Here is a 23,438-nt window from a genome sequence, read left to right as displayed (position 1 = left end):
CAGATTGGGGGAAAACAAGGGGCATTCGACAAATGATGCTGTGACAGGTGGTTATCTATACAGAAAAACCGAAACTGGGTTTCTTCCTTATACTACACAGGAAATCAATTCTCGGTGATTAAAGACTTAGAAATGAAAAGCAAAACTATAAAACTTTTAGAGAAAGATATAGGAAATCTTTAGGAATATGAGTTAGGGAATAATTTTTTCAAAGACGACACAGAAAGTGGAAACTATGAAGGAAAGGGTTTATTAAGTCAATTACACTAAAATTAAGGCTGTTTACCAAAGTGCATCATAAAGAAAGTGAAACTACAAGTCATTAACTGGAGTAAGATATTTGCAATATAGCAATTGATGAAAAACTATCATCAAGAACATATGAACACTTCCAAAATCAAATGAAAAGAAGAAACAATTCAACAGAAAATAGGGAAAATATATGAATAGGCATTTTTATTTAAGAGAAAACACAAAAGCCCAATAAACATAAGAAAAGATGATGAACACCATATTTAATCAAGAAATGCAAATTCAAGCCTAAATGATGTGTCATTTTCTATCTACCTATTAAAAGCTTGAAATTGAAGTTTTATGAGGAAGTATAGTAGGGGAAAATCTTTTATACTGTTCATATGTGTATAAATTTGTATCACCACTTAGGAAAATATTTTTCTGTTATTTAGTTAAGTTAAATATGTGTCCACCTAGGTATATAGTCTACTCTAGGAAAATTCTTGCATATGTGTAGCGGGAAACATGTATAAGGATTGTGTTAGTTACGAAAAGCTCAACTCAAATGTCCACCGACATGGAAAAATCTCAAATCTCCATGGGTAACTACTATCAACTATAGCATATTCATACAATGGAATGATTTGCAGTGATGAAAATAAGTGAACTATAGCTTCATGCATCAACTTGAATGAGTCTTATGAATATAAAGTATAAAAAGCAAACCACAGAGAAGGACATGTACAATATGATTCATTTATATAAAGTTCCCAAAGTGTGCAAAACTAAATAAATAATATAGTTGAGAGATACACACATCTGTAGTAAAACCGGAAGGAATGATAAGTGTTTGTTTAGAGTGGTGGTTCCCTGGGGGCTGGAGTGTGTGGGGAAGTTGAGTCATGGGAGTTTGGTCATATTCTGTTTTCAAGCAGGGCTAGGGTTTGTGGGTGCTTGAATCATTGCTAGTGTTTATACCTACAAAAATAGAACTGCCATATGATCCAGCAATTGCACTACTAGGTATTTCCCCAGAGGACACAAAAATACTGATTCAAAGGGATACATGCACCCCGATGTTTATAGAAGCATTATCAACAATAGCCAAACTATGGAAAGAGCCCAAATGCCCATCGACTGATGAATAAATAAAGAAAATGTGGTGTATATATATATTTGTATATATATATATGTATATATGAATATTACTCAGCCATTAATAAGAATGAAGTCTTGCCATTTGTAATGACACGGATGCAGTGTATTATGCTAGGCAAGTAAGCCAGTCAGAGAAAGACGAGTACCATATAATTTCATTCATATGTGGAGTTTAGGAAACAAAAACAAATGATCATAGGGGAAAAAAGGAGAGGCAAACCAAGAAACAGACTCTTAACTATAGAGAACAAATTGATGGTCAACAGAACTGGGGTGGGGTTTGGGGGATGGGGGAAATAGGTGATGGGGATTATGGAGTGCACTTGTTGTGATTAGCACTGGGTGTTAAATGTTAAGTACTGAATCACTAAATTGTACACCTGAAACTAATATTATACTGTATGTTAACTAATTGGAATTTAAATAAAAGCCCCCCCCCAAAAAAGATGGATAAACAATATCCTATTTGCACTTGTTCAGTCTACCAAGATTTTTTAGGTCACCCTGAGTCCCACTGCAGGCAGACTTGTGCATATGAATTTCAAGAAGGTAAGCCATTTTATAAATAAGCTTATTTGATGCTAAAAAGGCATATACAATTGTTACACAGCTGTTGAGGTGATGAAGCTAAAAAATGATGTTCTTTTTTATAATAGAAAGTATGTTTTATGGAAATGGGGAATATATTATGTTTTATGGAAACAGGAAAATACTTTATCTTTTCAAGAGCAAACTTGGTCTCCTTTCAGATTCTCTTTTAACTTGACAGTCAGACTTTATTTACGTGATTAGAACTACTATCCTTTCTTCCAAATGTCTCTTGATTTCTTAAGATGCCCTGCTTCACCAGTAAATTATTTTGTATATTCATTATTCTTTGCCTGTGTTTCCTATTTATTTTCAGTTTTTAATTACATTGTGTCCCTAAGAGCTTTGTACCAGAGATTTATTCATCAGTACGAAAATTTTATCCCTCTCAACTTTATTAGACTATTTTACAAACTTAAAAACACTCTTCTTTTTAAAACATATCCATTAATAGTTTCTAGTAACTTCTTACACTTTTCCTTAAAAACTGAATGTCGTTTGTGTTTTTCTTATGACATTAGCCTTCCCGAATGACTGAAGAAAGCAATCAGACATGATGGTTATGTTTCTATTTTCTAGTCCCTGTATTTTCTGCATTTACAGATTATGTTTTGTCTGCTCAACTTTTTAATTTTTTTAGAGAGAGAGCTAGAGAGTGAGAGAGAGAGAGAGAGAGCGCGCGCACGCACTCATGCACATGGAGGGGGGAGGGGCAGAGGGAGAGGGAGAGAGAATCCTAAGCAGGTTCCACCCCAACACAGGGCTTGATCTCACGACCCTGAGATCATGACCTGAGCCGAAATCAAGAGTCAGACACTCAACTGACTGAGCCACCCAGGCGCCTGGGACATGCTTTAAAGATATGTATTTGTGCCACAGTTTCCTAGAACCCCCACTGTGAGGAGGATGTCCTTATACCCATGCTCACCACCCCCTCTGGCACCACCGCTCCTGACTTTCTGGTACCACTAAACAGGCACACGCCACCACTGTCCTACAACGAAGGTTATCATAAAAGACCCAGGAAAAGTCTCAGGTTCAGAGGCTAACCTCTGGTGCCATAACTACGTGTTCAAAAGTCCTATTATTTACATCCCTGACCCAAGGGCCTAGTAATTCATTAGTTGTTACAGGAAATGATTTCTCAGAATCATCCAGCTCTTTCACAGTAATTCTGATTTTAGCAATTCTATTATGCTGTGTTTCATCTAAGATATCCAGCTATGATCAGATCATTACCTGGCTTCTTCCTTCTGTTTCTTTTATTATGTTAGGTTAATCACCATACATTACCTCATTAGTTTTTGATGTAGTGTTCCATGATTCATTGTTTGTGTATAACACCCACTGCTCCATTCAATACGTGCCCTCTTTAATACCCGTCACCAGGCTAACCCATCCCTCCAACCCCCTTCCCTCTAGAACCCTCAGTTAGTTTCTCAGAGTCCGTAGTCTCTCATGGTTCATCCTCCCCTCCGATTCCCCCCCGCCTTCATTTTTCCCTTCCTGCTATCTTCTTCTTGATAGTATAATGTATTATTTGTTTCAGGGGTACAGGTCTGTGATTCAACAGTCTTACACAATTCACAGCGCTCATAGCCCATACCCTCCCCAATGTCCATCACCCAGCCACTACTGGGTATTTCCTTCTGTTTCTGATCATGAAAAGGGGGGAGAAATGCAATCTTTTCCACACTTATTTGATCATTCAGTGGGTGTGTGTTTAGTTTGCATGGAGAGGAAATGACAGTTTAAGACTGAAGGTGGAGGGATCACATTGACAAGGAGAAATGTGCCTTCATGTTTTAAAGGCTGGGAAGAAGCCAGTGGTGGCTTCTCTGCGTCTTGAGTTTACTTTTAATGATAGCCCATGAATCTCTTGTCCACCTATTTTTCTCAGGAGTCTTGGAGCTTTACGACCAAGTCATAATATCCATGGAGTAAAGAGCTGTCTTCTAAGCATCACCTGCACGGATGATTAAGATCTGTGTATGTATCTGGGCCCCAGTGGTATCAAGGGGGAATCTGACAGTAAGAGGAAAAATGGGTCCCTGATTGATTTTATTGGAAAATTTCCAAATTGGTAACCTATGTTATCCAGTTTATGCATTAGTTTAAAATAATCAAACCACTGAGTCATGCAAATATTGATCGATCCTGGTCCTTGACAAAATAATTTAAACACATCTGTGAATTATAGGTTACAGCTAATTCCTGATAAGCACAGACGAAGGTAGAAAACATTAGCTTAAATGATTAAAATTTGATAATAAACATTAAAATAAGATCTGATTTAATTATATGCTATGATGAAGAACAACCATGCAGATATAAAATAGTTACCTAATTCTGACAGTAGATAATATGAACACCTTTGAACCTAACGTGGTGAAGTTGTCCCTTTCCCTGACAGGCAGTTAGTCACTGGTCCATGAGTGAGAAAATCCCCCAAAACATTTGAGTATTAAATATAATCCATAAAGGGGCGCCTGGGTGGCTCAGTTGGTTAAGCGACTGCCTTCGGCTCAGGTCATGATCCTGGAGTCCCTGGATCGAGTCCCGCATCGGGCTCCCTACTCAGCAAGGAGCCTGCTTCTCCCTCTAACCCTCCCCCCGTCATGTACTCTCTCTCTCTCTCTCATTCTCACTCTCTCAAATAAATAAATAAATCTTTAAAAAAAAAATAATCCATAAAGAGCAGAAAAAAAGTCTTCCATCCATCCTTGCTAAGTGTCCAGCCTTAATTTAAAGATTGGACATAAAATCAACCAGTAAAATTTTATCCATGGGATTTCTGTGACTCCCAAGTGGTTCCTTTTCTTTGAGAATTAAGTGCTGGAAATACATATATATTATAGTCCCAGATAAACTAACCCATATTATCTCAAACCAGCCATAATAATTCCTTTTAGATAGCTTGTACACAGAAGAATAGGTTGCTCCATAAAACTGGCATGGAAAATTATAAAATATTGCTTATTTTTATAATCTGTGAAAAGAAGTTAAAACACCATTTTCTGAAACCCAGGTAGAGGACTCATTTTTATCACTTGCCAGAAGAAAAAGCCTCTTTCATAAAATTGAGCACCTGCCTAAATTCTAAATTCTAAATCTGTGTTTACATGGATTTAAAAACCTCAGTTAAACTGCTGGAACAGAATGGAAATCTCCTTCGACAAGACCTGGGGGGAATTAACAAAGCCGGAGCCACACACATCCCATCTTTGTCATACCTGTCAAGTCAGCTTCCCTCTGGCTCAGTTAGAAGTTCTCAAACTTCACCTTGCATCAGATTCACCAGGGGGAGATTCAGACAATGTTGACCCCACTCCTAGAGCTTCTGATTCTGTAGATCTGCAGTGGGGCTCAGAATTTGCATTTATAACATGTTCCCAGGTGATGCTGACGCCAGGGACCCAGCAGAGAAAGACTGCTCTGGTTTGAATTCTCTAAGAAGGAATATTCTTTTTACAGGAGAGTACTTCCATATTTATGCTTCTATGCCCTGGGAGTGCTGGATATATTAACAGCCATTTAGATCATTTGTTAAAAAACGTGGCCACCGTTTGGAACCCACCACACGGGCCACGTCTGAAGTGGGGGTGGGTGGGCTACCCTCTCTCCTAAAGGGTCTGGTCACTTCGCTCATGGCCTTCGTGCTGTGTGGCTTTCACCTGCACTACAAAGATTTTGGTTTATTTAATCCCTTGTGAGTTGGCTTTGCAGCATGTTAAGATAGCGCCCTTCTGTGTTTAGGGAAGCCGGGTTGCCTAATCTAAAACCCTGTATAGATGGTGTGAGAGGAGGCTCAAGGCAGGGGCTGTCAGGCTCTAGACAGCCTGACAGGCTCAGCCCTTGCCTGGGTTCGAAGTCCAGCTTGGATAACTCCCAGTTGTCAAAGAACTGTGAAAGGAGGGAGAAAAATGGACATGATTTATGTTCTTCCTACTTTTGCACTGGGGATGATTCATGGACTCGGGGATGAAAATCACAGAAATGGTAGACTTGGTGGTAGGAATAACAGATTCATTCAGTTATTTGGGAGCAAGTGGCTGGTGGAGCTCAGCCCAAGAATCTGAGGTTCCAGAAGCCAAGAACCACAGCTTTTCTGTATTAATTTAAAGGACAACGAGGGAGCGCAAGAATGAATTCCAGATTTTATTTATAATAGCTAACCTTTATTATGTGTTTACTAATGGCCATTTTGCAGAAAGAGAGGCAGAGAGAGACACTGACTAGTTTTGTCTTGTACCTTTAGATGAAGTCAGTTACCCATCAATCAGACGCCTCAAAATCGCTATATATTAAAAAACTCCACCTCAACTTACACTCTCATTGGAAAATGCCACCATTTTTAAGGACAACATGTATCCAAGAAGCCTAGTCCCCTTTTTTTTCCAGTATCAAAGCCAAGAGACCAGTCAACACAAGAGAAATCTTTCCAAAGAAACACAGAACCATTTGATTAATAAACTTGGAGAAAAGAAAGCATAAAACAAAAAAATAAATTTCAAAAGATTTACTCTCAAATGAAAACTAAATATCATCAAACCATAGGAAAGATTATGGATCCGTGTTTTTACTTCAAGCTATTTCTTAGGTTACTTTTTACATTTTCTTTAGTTTGCTCTTCAGAGAAACTGTATCTTTAAAACATTACAAGGAGATTTGCCAATTGGAAGGCTATACTCAAGAAAATGAGAGATAATACAATTCTTAAATAACGTTTGACCAAACCTTTAGGACACTGAGTCATGCAATGGAAAGAAGGCAAGCCCTGTGCCGAGCCTGCATGCTGAATCGCCTGATTTGGCACTCTGTACTACAGTGGGTTCTTCTTTCAGAATTAAGCGGTTCCACAAAAAGAGACTGTTCTTACCCTCATCCTTCCATTCCTTATTGCGGGCCCATCTTCTGCCAATCTCAACACGTACAAATCCATTTTGTATTCTCTTCCTCCACGAATGCTGAATCCAAATCCTTTGGCTCCTTTCTCCATGTCCACAGTGAAATAATCAAAATCCTTTAGAGTTGGGGAGAAAATGGGATAAACAGCTGTTAATATTAGAGAAGCTTCTGTGGTCAGTCTCTCTGTTCTTCTCTCTTATGGTTAATGTGTCCCCAGTGACATAACATTGTGAGAAAAAGTAATCTGATTTCACCATCTAGTAAAAGGCAAGACGAGATTCCAAAGTTTCAAGAAGATCTGAGTGCAGCTGCTTTGGTCATTAAAAAAACCACTGTAGGGGCGCCTGGGTGGCTCAGTTAGTTGAGCATCTGCCTTGGCTTCAGGTCATGATCCCAGGGTCCTGGGATCGAGTCCCATGTCGGGCTCCCTGCTCAGTGGGAGGCCTGCTTCTCCCTCCTCCCTGCTTGTGCTCTCTCTCACGATCTCTGTCTCTCTCTCAAATAAATAAAATCTTTAAAAAATAAATAAATAAAAAACTACTGTAGAGCGTGTTTACTTTGGTATTCATCCATTTACTTGGCAAACGTAATGACTGCATATAGGCCTGAGTGGTATTATCTCTCCTTTGAGTTTCCTCATTCACTGCTGTTGAGTACCATAAATAAATGTATCAGAGTTGTGTTTGTGTGTGTGTGTGAATTACAGGTTTGCTCATTAGGAAACTGAAATGTAATGGGGTCTCTGAGGTACCTGGGGCTGCCTATAGTCCGCCAGAGGGTATGGCCTAGTGTCCGGGGAGTGCTGCCTGTAGTCCAGCAGGGGAGGCTGCCTGTAGTCCAAGGGTGGGGGTTGCTGGTAGTCCCCTCCCGGGGGCTGCCTGTAGTCCAGTGGCGGCTGCCTGTAGTCTGTGAACGGAGGCTGTCGGATGTCTGGTTTCACATCTTGCCTCGCTTTTACTTCTGACCTGTAACTAAATAAACGGAAATGGGATTTGCTCTGATAGCTCAGCATTCTGAGGAGATTAGAATGATCACATGACCTCTAGGCCCGTGTGGGCCACACCTCTTGGTGGTCCTTTTGAGGGTTCAGGACTTTGAGAAAACTATAGATGATAAGTATTATTTTAAAATCTTTGACAAATGCCATACCGTATACATTTCACGTGGCTCCGTAAGAAATCCAGGTAAACATGACGGCTCTACCAGGGCTTTGTGGAAAAGGACTCATGGATACCCCTCTCTGACTTTGCTTACTTAAAAACTTATACAACTGTAGCAAATCTAGGGAGCTAAACACTTAACCATATCTCAAACTATCGGTCTGTCTCAACACCAGTGAACCAACTCTATCACCCTCTCTCTCTCCCACACACCATTCATTACTTCATGAAAGCACAACTGAAGTGACCTCTAAATACTCTATAAACATACAATTAAGCGCTATTTTAACCTGCTAGGTTGGGTCTTTTTGACTATCTTTTAAAGGTTAAAGGAATGATAGCAAAGTCTAATTATCAGCTACAAGTCAAGTAGAAAGTCACCGGGTCATTCCGAAGAGCAGAAACATATTATATAGAGTTTAAATATTAGGCTATAACTATCAGATCAGTATCAGGTGCTATTATCAGATACTATCATGGCCGTAAGACGAAAGGGAAGGCAAATATGTTTATGTCCAACATTTGTCTCTTTCTTGTTTCCAGATATTACTTACAGTAGCCCCCCACCCACCCATGGGGGTTACATGCCCAAACCGCAGATATTACCGAACGCTGTATAGACTATGTTTTTTCCTATACGTACATACCTATGATAAAGTTTAATTTATAAATTAGGCACAGTGAGAGATTATCAACAGTAATAATAACATAGAACACTTATAATAATATACTGTATTAAAGTTATGTGAGTGTGGTCTCTCTCTCTTTCAAAACACCTTCTTGTCCTGTACTCACCCTTTGTGTGATGATGTGAGCTGACAAAATGCCCGAGTGATGAGATGAAGTGAGCGTCATGACCTAGGCACTAGGATTACACTGTGCAGGGTGAGGCTAGGCTATTACTGACCTCCTGGCAATATGTCAGAAGGAGGATTATCTGCTTTCTGACCGTGGTTGACCTCAGGTAGCTGAAACCATGGAAAGCAAAACTGCAGATTAAGCGGGGGCTAGTGTACTCACAAATAAATACAGAAACCAGAGCTGTTTGTTTAGTGCTGTTCTGTGAATCCAAACTGCTCTAAGCTGAAGGGGTTCCCAGTTCCAAAAGGAGACTAACATAGCTAATGCCTGCCATTGTGGGATCATTCAGAAGGTAAACTGAAAAGTTATCCCTATAGCATAAAGGCCACTTAATTCTGTAATTCATCGTCTATTGTCACCGCCACGTCCATAAGGAGCTGCTCAGAAATCCAGGAAGATTAAAAAGAATACATTCTATCTAATGACAGTTTTATCTAAAATTAATATAGAGGGTTTGAGGAATTGAGGAAATATTTAGGACCAAGGAAGAACTCAAATGTGTCAGGAAAACAGGATCAAAACCAGTAGAATTTTTATCTTTAAAACCAGATTTTTTTTTTTTTTTTTTACTGGCTTATGGTCTCACTGATGCTGATTACGACTAAATATTTTTAAAAATCACTCACCTGAACAACTGCCATTAGTGCAATCTAATATTTGATGAGGACACACTAAGAATGTCCAGCCATAGATGTATTTATTTGGGGCTTTTGGAAGGGGGTCAGTAATGTTGTTATTTCAATCAACACTTTGAGCAGGTCCCGTTTGTTACTCAACCCTGCAGATGGGACACATTCCTCTTGGGAACTGCACAATTTGGGCTTTGCTTTATACCTCAGCAAGGTGTCCACTCCCGGACTGCGAGTGTGCATGCTGAGAATGGAATTATTTAAATAGGCTTTGAATATGATGCTTAACCGCACAAATGCATGCGTCAAACAAAAGGAGCCCAACTGGCCAGCATTCGTTGGCGTGTGTTGACGCTTTCCTAGAAAATTGTTTGGTGGATCAGACGTCACTTTATTTTCACGATCCGGGTGGCAGGGGTATGCCAGAGCCGTCCCATGCCCCCTTTCCAACCAGATGCATCACGAGGTGTAGCAAAAGAGGGTGACACGTAGAGTCTCCCCAAAGACTCCGCAACAGCCCCAAATAGGACCTGTTAAGATGCAACAGCTGTTAGCCATGCCGGCCTCCTGGTGCTCCCCCTGCATTTGACCCCAGGGCCGAGGCTCAGGATTTTACGTTGAATTGCACATTGAAGAGTCTTTAATAAGGAAGATATACTTAATTTTTTATGAGCGTTACTAACTTTTAAGTGAACGATACCCTGGCTTGGGCAAAAATTATGTGGCCTTGAACGTGTGAAACACTATTTTCAGGAAAACTCAGGATTATTAAGAAAAAAATATAGCCTCTTTAAACTTCCTTTACTCATGAAAGAAGGTCATCGGTGTAACTCTTTGTAGTTATTAATTCCATTATTAAAGAGATTTTAGAGATAATAAAACCAGATTTCTAGTGGTAAATTCTAGCAGAATTTTAAGGTATGAGCAAGTTCCAGAACCAGGAAACACTGCCCGTGGTAGGGAATCTTGTGGTGGGATTTTGCCTCATGTGGGCCTTTTAAGAATTCCATCCAGCCTTAAGCATCTAGGGTTTGAAGTCTGTGCAAGAAGTCAGTTTCCAATGCCCTTCCACTGACCTTGCCGTGTAAAACGCTGCCAGATATTAATTGCCCTTGCCCGGGAAGGTGAACTCTGTTATTTATACTTTGTTTTGAAATATATTACATAGTACCTCTTTCATTGTTTTCAACAAATGCTTCTCCTGTTTTGCTCATGTCCATATTAAAACTGTTTTGTTTCCTGAGCATATACCAAAAGGATGTTAAGGGACAGATAAATAAGGAGAGGTGGGCAGGGTGTCGGTAGGAAGGCAAACTGAGAGTAAATAAGATGGGCTGAAATATTCAGTCATCCTAAATTATAAGACAAAAATTTGCAAGCAGATTGCCATTTAATTTTCTCCCACCTTCCCGGGGAACCTGGCTTGATTTGACATGGAGGTAGGGGGGCACTTCCCGTACAAATGAACTAATAGGAGACGCATCCCGGATGCTTGGCATACAAGCTATCTTGGAGACATCTCCAGCCCGATCTAGAGAAAGGCAAAGAGCTCCTGATACCCTGACCATCTTTAAATGCAGCTAGGAACATGATTCTGGGATCTGTAAGATGATCAATCTCTTCATTCATAGGTAAACGAGCCACCTGCTAAACAATCCACAGTGAAGCCAGGAAACCAGGGTGTCAAGAAAGGTCCCTCTAGGAGTCGGCACTTTCCAGGCTTTTAATATTAGTGAAGCAACAATAGCTAAGAACTCTGGGAAAATTCGTTGCCGATTTATAAAAATTTGAATCAGGTCAATCTGTTAATCCCGGATTAGGAAACATTTTATGCTGTAGTCAGGACAAAAAATATTCCGAAGACTGTTGCTTCTCTGCTAGGGGCCAACGAGTCCCACTTGTGAGCTAGTAGCAGTTGGGGAACAATCGTGACCTCGCCCAAGTGTTATTCTCCCCACTGAACCGTACCACCCCAAAGCCAGAAGCAAGAGCCCACGTCCAGGGGAGTCTGACTCTGGAAAAGTGAGATGGAATTGTGGCTGGGAGATTAACAGACAGTGGCAGAGCCATCAGAAGAGTCTGAAGCTGGTTCAGAGACAGCGGGCACTCAGCCCCTTCCTCCTGAGTCTGAAGGGGGTCCCGGGGAAAGCCTGCACAATCTGCTGAAACAGCACACAGTGAAAGCGAACACATCGGTGGCTTATTACTGAGGCACCCAGGACTTAACTCCTTTACAGGTGGTCAAATTCTTACCTCCCTATCATTTGCTTTATGTTCTTAAGTCTTTTTCCTTCCCTGAAATAGATGAAACCCATACGCAGCTGAGGACAACAGACATTTCCCTTCCCGTGAAAGCAAAGGGGGGAGCTCCGAGTAGAGAGAGCAGGGCTTTCTGGAAATAACACCTGTGGCAGAGGGAAAATATTTGCTTTGCAACTGCGTGAGTGATGAACCCACAGAGTTCTGGGACTTGGAAATTGGGTCTCACTTCATCTTCACCAACACGGGAGGCAGGAGCTGGGAAGCAGATGTTCAGAAAACATTAGAATTATGGAAAAGACCAGTGAGGGTTTTATACACGGAGATGTTCCTGTGGGTTGTTCTGTTTTTCTCCTCTGAGAGAGGGGACACAGCATGGGAACGTGTCTTTATCTCTTTCTTTAATGGCTCAACCTAACCCAGGTTCCCTGTCACACACGAGTCGCAATAAGAAGACAGTGCTGTTCTTATAGGGCATCCTTTTCTCCTGGAAGTTCAAAGTGCCTTATTTACGTTAGTTCATGATGTGGAATGGAAGAACCTCATGAGATCATGGTAGGAGGATATAAGGCAAAATGCAGTAAAAAATGCTAACGTTTATTAATGCTTACAAGTCTGTCCACACTTGCCCCTCTCCATACCAGCATTATTCTCTGAGCCACCACCGTCATTGATCCCAGGACATCGGCAGCCATTTCTAACTGCTGAATAACCTACATCCACCCTGACCAGCCTACAGTCAGCTCTCCGGGTGGCCAACTGAGAGGCCTTGGAAAGCAAATCCAGTGATGTCACTCTTCAGCATAAAACCCATTCCAATGACTTCTCACCACACTTAAGATCGAAATTGTTGACATGCTTACAAGACCCTGTAGATGGGCCCCTAGCACTCTCAAGGGCTTCATCTCAAACCATGTTCCCTGACCTCTTTCCTCACTACGTTGACCTTTGGCACACTCCTTCCTGCCAAAGGGCCTTTGTCTATGTTCTTCACTTGGGACTCTCTTCAATGTGCTCTTCAGCTTAGTTAGCCCTGACTGATTGATAATTGCTCGTCACTTCTTCAGGAGAGGTTCTCTTAATGTGAAGAACGGATACTTGTATTTGCTAATAAAATCACACTTGTGACTCACATACAATCTCAAAATCACAGAAAAGCGCACATAGCGATTTCTACTTTATGGAACTTTCTCTTCTGCCTGTGTCCTGTCCTGTCCCAAACTCTCCTTCTCCCCACCCCCCTCACTTCTCCGAGTCAGAAAAGCCAGGGGAAACTTTACCTATTTTCATGTCCTTGTGGCTGAAGTGGCTGAGGAGGAGCTGGTTGGGCAACAGGACTGTTGGGGGTGGCCGGGCTTGGCTGGGCCAGAGGACTCTGCTGGGCCATCGGGCTCTGCTTCTCTGAGCTGGGCGCCGAGGCTGGGCTGTTGAGCTCTGCAAAGGGGAGCCAAAGTGGCAAATGAAGTCAGGTTGGCATCTGATAAAGGGCAAGAGGTGGCCAGAGGTGGTAACTCTTTGCTGCCTCAGAGGACTCAAGGCTTTGGTCATTTCAGTTTCCATTAGACTTTAAGATGGCAGGTTAAACTTATCAATTATCCAATCAAGTTCCAGTACCATTCCCAGAATTAGTATTATGTCATTAGTTATAAGTGTTGCCGAACAAGGTTATAAACAGAGTCTCCTGTCATTTTGTCTGGAGAAAAGATTACGATTTAAAAAAAAACCTGTTAAAACAATGAAAAAATAATCCAAAGGAGTTAGCTTTAAAACATATTCCATTTTTCCAGTGTTGCCCACTGACAGAAAACATTTAAGCCACTACTTTTTGGTTGTAACGACAAGTCCTACTGGTATTCCAAAGTTTGGATAAGGAACTAAATATAACCGAAATAAATGCTTTTCACAATCTTCTCTCTAGTTCCTTGTTAGTCTTATTGTTTAATAACCCCCTGAACTCCATGGTTCTTCAGAAAAAAAAAGAACATCGGACAGAAGAATGTTCATAAAGTTGTTCTTTGTTAAAACAGCTTCTCGGATTTTCCTGTAATAGCATCACATGTTCAACTGAAATTATCTGTGTATGATGTGATAGAAACAGGACAGACATATTTCAGCCTGGAGAAAATGGAAAAGCGAGTCAGATTTTTAGTGAGCAATCTTGCTTAGAGTTAATTTCTATCGAATATTTTAGACATAATGGTGTCTGCAAATAACAGGTTTTGTTCTGTTCTTTTTATTTGGTTGGGTGATCAAAGGGAGGCAATCTATTCCTTTACAAGCCACTCTTCCCCTTTCTTCTCTGACAGCCCAAATTTTAAAATTTCTTTTCCCCTGGAAGTGTTTCTCAACCTCAGCACTGTTGACATTTTGGGCCAACCCATCCCTCTCCATGTGGGATGCTGCGATCCACTCACCAGTGAGCTCCAGGGACTGCGTTCTGGAACGTCATTAGTGAGTCAACAGCTACAAACCAGTAATGAACCCACTGTGTTTGGAAACGGTGACTTTATGGTGAATGGGTACTTAGATCCTTGTGGCCCTCAAGTCATGGCTGTGAGTTGTGATGCTCACTACTCTTCAAGCCTCAGGGGGGAGTCCTTATACAGAGAAATTCAAAAGACTAAGTGGGAATTTAAAATTCTTATCAGATGCAACGTTTTCTAAATGAGCTCTCTTTATACCACAAAACTTCCTCAAGCTTTTCAAAAATCAATCTGACTTTGAAGAATCCTCCAGAGTTTAACTGTTAACATGAATACTTTTCTTTTTTCTTTTTCAGATTTGTGACTCTATCATCTCTGTTAAATGGGTTCTGGCTTAATATCATCAAAAAAACAGTACTCCCGGGACCACAGGGGATGATTTGAATAACCCAGTGTCTTGGGATTCACACTATTTATCTATAATGTCACACAGCGTGATCCCTGAATGCAACTGGTACTGAGTAAATGGGATCTGCATTTTTGCAAATGTGGAAATAAGAATCCACTTTGGCCACTCTGGCACTCCATGGATGGCAGCCTGGCTCAGGCACTCACCCTCCTGAGGAATGATGCGGAGGGTGACACTGAGACCTGCGTCCTTGATGAGCTTCACGATGTCTGCATGAGGCATGTTGATGATGGACTGGCCGTTCACTGCCAAGATCCGGTCTCCCACTTTCAGTTTTGCACAACGATCTGCGGGACTCCCATCGATGATGCGTCCGATTTTATGGGGCACAGCTAGAACAATCCCCAACAGAATCAGATATCAGGGGTGTTCCCAACACATCTTCTATCTTTGAGTCCCAGCCCCACAGGAAACAATGCGATGGCATAAATCTTCCTTTCATCAGTAAATCTGCCTTTTGAAATCATAATCACACCTATGAAAGGGGGTCCTGTGAGGTCAGAATTTCTAAATTCAGGCCCTGTGCAGTGGAACTGGATGGACCAACTCCAAATACATGGACCAGGGGTTCTCACCCTTCCAAGCATCATAATCACCCGAGGATTAAATGTACAGCTCTCTGGGCCTTACCCCAGCCTTGTCCATCAGAATGTCTAGGCAGCAGGTGAGAATCATGAATTTTTAAGAAGCTCCTCAAGACATTTCAAGACATACAAAATTTTGAGAACTGCAGGCATAAACTATTGTGAGCTCATACCATAGAGACAATAATCCACAGTTTCAGAAAGATACGATAAATGCCAAGAATTTAATTTCTACCCTTTTCCATTTTACTGAGAGAATAAAACAGGGAAGGAAAGAAATCTGTATTAACATGGCTGGCAGCTGGTCAAGAAGCTATGCTCAATCTCCCATCAGTTACTAAGTTTCAGTTTCAAGTTGATGCAATTTTCAAATCTTACCTCTTCTTTCTGATTTACTTTATTAAGTGGTGCTGAGATCTTGCTGATGCCTGATGCATAATATATTTCATCAAATCTAAGACGCCATTACGACCTACTTTTGTTTTAGGGAAAGAAAGGAAAGAAAAAGAAAGAAAGAAAGAAAGAAAGAAAGAAAGAAAGAAAGAAAGGAAGGAAGGAAGGAAGAAAGAAAGAAAGAAGGAAAGAAAAGGAAGAAAGAAACAAAGAAAGGAAAGATGAAAGAAGAAGAAAGAAAGAAACAAAGGAAAGATGAAAGAAGAAGAAAGAAAGAAAGAAAGAAAGAAAGAAAGAAAGAAAAAAAGTACTCAACTCTTCTGATTAAACAATGACACCCCATGGACTGTAAGAGGCTGTAAAATTTTTTAGATATTAAAATAAGAAAATGTGCATTGGATTGATCAAATAGGGTATATGTCTCTTTAAAACAATGAAAACTTATTTTCTTTTTTGTTATTTATTTATATATGTAGGGACAGCCAGGTACATGAGGATAAAGATTTTTTAGCAGGTTGACTTCTGTTCACTGTAAATGTGTGAATGCCTGTAAGGATAACTATTTCTGGAGTCGGTATCAATGGCACACAGAGTCCTTTAACGGCCCTCCTGCCCCAAGGAGTTTACAATCTAGAAACCTGTTCCTTCTCCTTTCTCCCTTCTAGACAGGGAGCCGCAGCCAGGAAATCACCTGTCAGTGACTCTGCATTGTTGCTCTCCCTGTGGACGTCAGCTACCGATTTATCTGCGTAAAGAGACAGAGACACTCCACCATTTGTTATGCTCCAGGAATGTCTGTTCCCTGAACTCTCAATCTTATGTATGTGTTAGCGAAAGGCAGAACATCAGCTAATAACCACGGTAAGGAAGGACAATCAGTGAGTCAATGAACCAGCACCTTGAACCTATTTCCATTGTGAAAGGTTATAGATAGCATATGAAAATATTGGCTGAGCCCGTGTTTCTGAAGTCAAACACATCATGTTGGAAGCTCAAACACCTTTTTATCTACCACAGGCAATGGCTTTAATCGAGAACACCTTACTTAAAGCATACTAAAGATCATCCTAGGCTCTCGGGACAAGGTACTTCTCAAGCAGAAATGTAATAAGAACTCATTCATTTAACTTATTTTAAAAAATAAGGTATTGCAAGTTGCTTGGTCTTCTACCATAATGAGAGTGAACATTCGTTCCTGTTTTTGCCCCCTTTCAGTTCAGTACTGCCCTGAACCATCAACACATGACACGGTCTCCCTGGTTTCACACGTGTCTATTGCTATGTTTCATGTGATCCTTGGAAAGTTACCTGACCTCTCTGAGTTTGTTTTTCAATAGGAAAATTGGAATAATAATATCACTGACTTCACAGGATGGTTCCGAGAATCAAATGAGTTGTCCTATGTAAAGTGACTAGGACAGTGCCTGGTGTAAGAATTGATCTGTAAGTTTTCACTTTTCTTTCATTCTTTTTATGACTATTATCTTTTTTAATGGTTCTGATATCACTACTGATGTGTGTGTGTGTGCTTGTGTGTAGGTCCCAGCTTGAATTCTTCCTATGTGGCATAAACCCGTCATACTGCTAAAACTGAAGAAATGGTTTGCTTATGATACAACAGTATCTCCTAAGTATCATCCCAGGAAAACAGCTTCATTTGGGAAAGAGAGATGTGTGTGGGGGGGATTATATATAGATGTTAGATGAGGGCAAGCGTCCTGTTTGTTTTTCTCTGGTTTTCCAAAAAAGATGTTGCAGGTCTCTGCAGGAAAACACCAGTTTATAAGTAAGAGTTTATTATTCAAAGGGAAATCAGTATAATACAGATGCTCCCATTATCTGCCTCGAGCCTTACATGCGCGCACACACACAATTATAACCACATTAATATATATATAATTTTATCCTTAACAGATCATGTGAGATACCCGATGACATTACTACCACATGTTCAGAGTGGAAGAAACTGAGGTATAGTCATTAGCAATTTGCCCAAGGTCACAAAGTCCATCCACGATTTAGAATCCCTGTCTGTCAGATTCCATAGGCTTTGCTCTTTCTTAACCACTGCACCACACCGCGTCTCTTGACTTTGTGGTCTCTTCTCCCCATGCAAGCGCTTGCTTCATGAGCACCCAGTGCTTGTGTTTGGTGAATGCAGCCTGCCTCTAAGCAGGGAGGCACAAACACTTCACCAGTGGCCCTCATCCAGGGGAGAGTAGGAGGCAGAAACTTTGCTTGAAGCTGGTTCTTTGTGGCCACTGTCTTTTGATGGGCAGGGCATGAGGAGGAAGGGAGAGGGGAAGAGAGGAAGGGAGAGGAAACTGGACAGCTCCTCAGATCCCTTTTACTTGGGACTTCGCATCATGGTGTCATTCCTTTATTTGAAGTCATTTCTTTGGGCATTAGAAATACATTTGAAATGAAATTTAAAAATACACTTTAAAACACATACAGCTGGTATTTGGATGATTTGCTGTTTTGAATTATCCATGCCTCTAATCCCCTCCATTACAGAGGATCATTTAGAATCTACTGGGTATAAAACCCCAAATGTTTCAAAATATAGATTTCACACACACACACACACACACACACACACACACACACAATTTTATGAGCTCAACAGCAATAAAAACAAAAACAGTAAGTTATCATTTGTTAATTTCCAGGCACTGTGCTAAGCACTTACTTTAAATCCTTACAGCCACAGTGTGAAGTAGCTATAAAAGTATAATAATCATGTTCATTTTATTGTTAAGAAAACAAAGAAGTGTCAAAGCCAGAATTCAAACCTATGCATATAGCTTGAATCCTTCAGGTTATTCCCTCCTTTTTTTGATACATGCCAGGTTGGAAGCAATTTGAATTATGAGGACTGCCGAAATGGCTGGTAAGATTTAGCTTAGGAAAGTGTGCTACTTGAGATTTTGAGATGAAAGTTTCATTGTAAACAGATTCATTTGCTTATAATGATAACTCTTGGGTTCAAGGCCACTTTCACTTCACCATGGCAGGTAGAATAAAAACTAAACTAAAATAATAAAAACTAAAATGAAATAAGGAAAACTGAAATCAATCTTATGGTAGCCACTTAGAATGATTGAGTGGTTTACATAAAATTTGAGTGAGTTCACAACTTAAAAAGGCCTGCCCATAACTGCAAGTATCTGACATAGTTTTGTTAAAATTGTTTTCTATTGGCATTTACTTTAGTAAAAACAGTGCTTGAAACTCCTGGCAGCTGAAGACAGCTTCACTTTTCCTTTACCAGCATTTTCCCTACACATGTAAGGACACTGAACGTTCATGTACAACAAATCATTGACAAGGGGTGTGCTCACAGAGGATTCTCTCTGAAAACAAGATGCAGTTCCATTTGCTCAGTTATCAGGTCTACAGAACTTATGACCCAAGTGCTTTCTGTGCATTGCTAATGGAATTACAGAGCATGGAAGAGGCCCTGACCTTCGTTTCTATTATTGGGATGAATGGTACTCGTTAATTCTCTCAGAATTGATGACTAAGGGAACTGCCGGAGCACAGTCCATTTAGACAGCATGCCTTCCAGACATCATCTGTCAGGCAGCAACATAAATCAAGCCTTTGGACCAGTCTTCTTGACACAGTGTGCTTAGGATACACAGATATTTGGGAAAAGTTGCAATATGTCATGCAGCTTTGAACATACTGACATTTGGGAAGGAGACAATGTATCATTACTTAGGAATTTCCCCTTTAACTGCAATCACATAAATTATGGGAAAAGAAACCCATTTTTTTTTCTTTATTTCTTTGTGGGTAAAAACTATGCCACATTTATATTTTATATTATAAAATTTTATATTTTCAATTTCATTTTTTCCTGTAGATGAACTAACTCTTTGGCACTGCTCAACCATAGCACCCTTGTTTTAGTGGGGCTGTTCAGAGACAGTTGGACTGGATGCTAGGTTTGTTCTAAAGGTCTGGAATCTCTGGGTCTTTGGCCACACTACTACAGGATGTAATGATCCTCCCTTTTGGCTATTGGTTCTCTTCTGGGACCTTTGTATGGTTTATCCAGGCTCCTTCAGCCATTGGTTAACCAATGAGCTCTTCTTGAGTTCTACCTTGGGTTCATTCCCATAAAGAAGATGAGACTATTGCCTGGATGACTTTTCTTGCTTTGGCAATAGATTCTTTCTGAAATTTTTTGTGATGGATTCTTCCTGAAATTCTCAGCTGCATCTGTGGGAAGGACCCCCACACTTTTTTTCCCCCATGTTTCTTTGTTGTTTTTTATGTATTTTATTTCAGAGAAGGAAAACGTGTGACTCATGTTTATTCATGTTTACACGTAATTACTTCCTTGTTAATCGATCCACAAAGTGGAATTGTAGATGGAGGTGGAGGAAAGCACTAGATACGGAAAGTGGATTCTGCATCAATCATGTCAAACTTACAAGCAAGAAGTTTCTGAAATGAGTGTGAAAAAAGTAAATACTTCAAAGGCAATCAATAGCGTAAACTCTCATTAGCTCACAATTCCATTAATTTGTGAAGGTTATACAACATGCCATTAGCTTAAAGAGGCAGGGAAGGTTAGTTTTGGTTTAAAATCTGTGACCTAATAGGAAAAGAAATGTGTGTGTGTGTGTGTGTGTGTGTGTGTTCAAGTGGAAGATTCCAGTTGCTTTTCTTAAGATAATCTGTGACAATGATTTACTGTCTAGTTTCAGAATTGTGGCTCGGGGCAAGAGGATCAGTTACTCCGTTGACAACACATTTCTGTAGAGTATCATCTTATTAACAGGCCTAGCGTTTGGTGCAGTGTGGAAGACAAAAACAAAACAACACATGGTATCTGGCCTCAAGAAACCCACAGTCTAGTTGGGGAGATTCATATAAAAATACTTACAAAGTAGCCACTCCACGGTAAAGGTAACAGGCAACAAGAGTAGAGAAGAGGTGTGAATTATTGAGTCCACGTGTGGACTCAGAGCAGTAAGGAGAAAGGAGGGTCATTCTAGGGAAGAGGGCACATAGTATCCAAGGCTAAATGGCAGCTTTCTTAGTGAAAAACTCGTGGTGGCACACAGGGACCTATCAAATCTATGGAGGGAGAAGAAAGGAGAGATGCTTTTGAGGCGGGGTCCCTCCTACCTTCACAATTCTTGCTTTCCTCCCTGCAATCCCTGATATAATGCCTTTAGCTAGCACCTCTAGATGGACCCTGAACGTACAGGAACAACAGAAGAGTAATCTCAGCAAGCATTCCTACCACTTTAACCCATGGTGAAGAATCCTGTTCTCCTGCCTTCAGAAACCTGAGCTGAGTATTGCTTATTTTTCATGTCTCCTTCCTAGGAGTCCTGGATAAGCATGTTCTGTTGTGACACATCCATTCAGCTAGATGTTGTCCCTTCCTGGAGTGTGATGGAGTGGTCCTTTGAAAGAGTTTTTCTTGGTTATCAGGGGGTGAAGATGTGGCAAAAACATGTGTTTGATATTATTAAAAAATTGGCAGTAAAATTAAGAAAAAGCGGACTTGTTTTCCCCTAAAAGCCTGTGGAATTTGATTTCCAAAAATGAAAACATCTTCCCTGACATTCATAGCCAACTGAGTTGCAAGACCCAAAAATCGAGCAGCTGGTGTTTTAAGGACTGCATATGCCAAAAGTGCACTTTTCTTCCCCCCTCTCCCAGCACCATTAGTCATTCTCTTGTGGTTGAACAGTTTAGTTACCCTGTAGTTGGTAATAAGCAGATGGTCAGAGGGGAGAATGGGAAGAGAAGCCCATCACTGGCAATTTGGAAGCCCAGCCAAACTCGTGTTTCCAAGGGCAGAAAGCACCATATAGAAAGTATTAACTATATGGCCAGAAAGAAACACTTGTCAGCTACATCTTACCCCTGTATGCTTTTATTTTGTGCCAATTAAAAAACAAACTCATAGCTAAGTACTAAGAATGGATTGGTAATCTAAAGAAAATTGCATTGCATTAGGAATCGTAATTAGCTATAACTTGACTGTTCTATCCCAGAACATGAGACTGGGTTAAAATGGTTTTGTTGTTTGCAAAGACTTGGTGGGCTCATAGCCAGTTTCCCGGTTGTGTGACCTGTGTGTTTGCAAAGACTTGGTGGGCTCAGGGCCAGTTTCCCAGTTGTGTGACCTGTGTGTTTGCAAAGACTTGGTGGGCTCAGGGCCAGTTTCCCGGTCGTGTGACCTGTGTTGTCACATGGGCCCATGCTCAAAAGGGCCTCGTACTCGGTTTAATGTCTACTGTCACCATCTTGACATTCTTAATAATGTCTGAATGAGGACCCCACATTTTCATATTGCACTGGGCCCTGAAAATTATGTGGTTGATCCTATGTAGATACATCCATAATATATTTCCTCCTTATATCGCTCCATTGTTTTAGTGTCTTCAGTGGAAGACGTAAATGAAAATATGTTATAGTTACCACGGAAAATTATCACAAAGGTGGGTGGTAGGGAAGGAGCAAAAATAATCTGCTTTTCTTGTGGCTTCATTTTTTATCCCCAGGCACATCATTAGAAGAGGTAGTCCAGATCATTTTTGTTAAGCATATTGAAGATCCTTAATTTTGCACATATTAATTCAAGAACCCTAAATATTACCCTAATTCTATTGTGGACATTATCTTTATGTGATTAATCACTCATTATTGAGTCATCCACAAAGCAAATGTTCTTCTTTATATGTCTTTAACCAGACTTTAATATATACCACCCTATCTCAAGGAATTTATGTGTTTTTGATATATTTCCCTCATAATCTGACAAAATGTCTAGACATTAGAATGGCAGGTGCCAAGGAAACTTCAGATTAGTCATGATCCTCAAGTCTGTCACTGGCCAGGAGGGTAAGCCTGTGAGGGAATGAGGAGCTGAACAGACAGAATGGAAAAACAGTTCTACTTCTAGATACTTAAGCCTTTATCTTCAGTAGAGGTACTTCTCATTTCATGGTATATCCTAAGAACTCACCTTTTACTTCTCTAATTTCTAGGTAGCTGGGACATTCTTTTTGACCTATTTTGGTCTGAAAGTTACTACAGAAAATTTGACCCCCTAAGTCAAATGTCAACCCTATCCAGCATTTTTTTGCAAGCCCTCCCCGCACACCGCAAAAAAACAAAAAAACAAAAAAAAACCCTGATAAAGAAACACATTTCCATCACTCAATGAAAATCAACAACCCAGGATTCTCTAGTCAAAGAGTAGATGGGGAAGTTCTATGTTGCTCACCTTGAGTAATTTTCGTGAGTAAAATTGTATAGCTTTTAGCAAGTTTCGCTTAGAAATAACCAAACGGCAACCTGATTCAGTAATAACAAAAAAATTTAGAGAGTTACTAATTTTAAAATATGATAAAAGGTCTCTTCCCTGCAAAGCAGAAAAACAAGTTGTTTTACTCCTTTATAAAAACAGTCACAGGGTTGAGAGGTGGTATTACACCCCCATCCCAAACAAGCAAATCTACATTTCAAAGGGTTAATTGCTTGCTTTATGACAAATTGAGTTCCCGAATAAGAGATTCCTTTTATTTATAATTTAATTGTGCAAGCTTTATCAAATCATTACTAGAAAATACTGGATTATTCTATAAAATGAGAAAATCATATAAAAATTTCAAAACTCATGTCATGATGTAAAAGGGACAAAATAAACAGTAAGTAATTGTCTCCTAGTGGTTGGAAATCTTTTCTAATTAAAAAAATTTAGGGGCACCTGGGTGGCTCAGTCGGTTAAGCAACTA

General features: G+C 40.3%; 1 protein-coding gene across 1 annotated transcript in view; it reads right to left on the bottom strand.

Moving 5' to 3' along the window:
- Window positions 1-23,438, bottom strand: part of MAGI2 (membrane associated guanylate kinase, WW and PDZ domain containing 2) — a 650,039-nt gene that overhangs the window by 86,153 nt on the left and 540,448 nt on the right. Inside the window, exons 18-21 of the mRNA XM_081799668.1 lie at window positions 14,836-15,021; window positions 13,078-13,231; window positions 7,640-7,859; window positions 6,860-7,003 (exon numbers count right to left, since the gene is read on the bottom strand). Coding sequence (XP_081655794.1) covers window positions 6,860-7,003; window positions 7,640-7,859; window positions 13,078-13,231; window positions 14,836-15,021 — 704 coding nt within the window. The remainder of the gene's footprint in view (window positions 1-6,859; window positions 7,004-7,639; window positions 7,860-13,077; window positions 13,232-14,835; window positions 15,022-23,438) is intronic.

This window comes from Leptonychotes weddellii, chromosome 12, assembly GCF_054177405.1.
Source record: "Leptonychotes weddellii isolate Sample4059 chromosome 12, ASM5417740v2, whole genome shotgun sequence".
NCBI lineage: Eukaryota > Metazoa > Chordata > Mammalia > Carnivora > Phocidae > Leptonychotes > Leptonychotes weddellii.
This window is presented reverse-complemented; position numbering and strand designations above follow the sequence as displayed.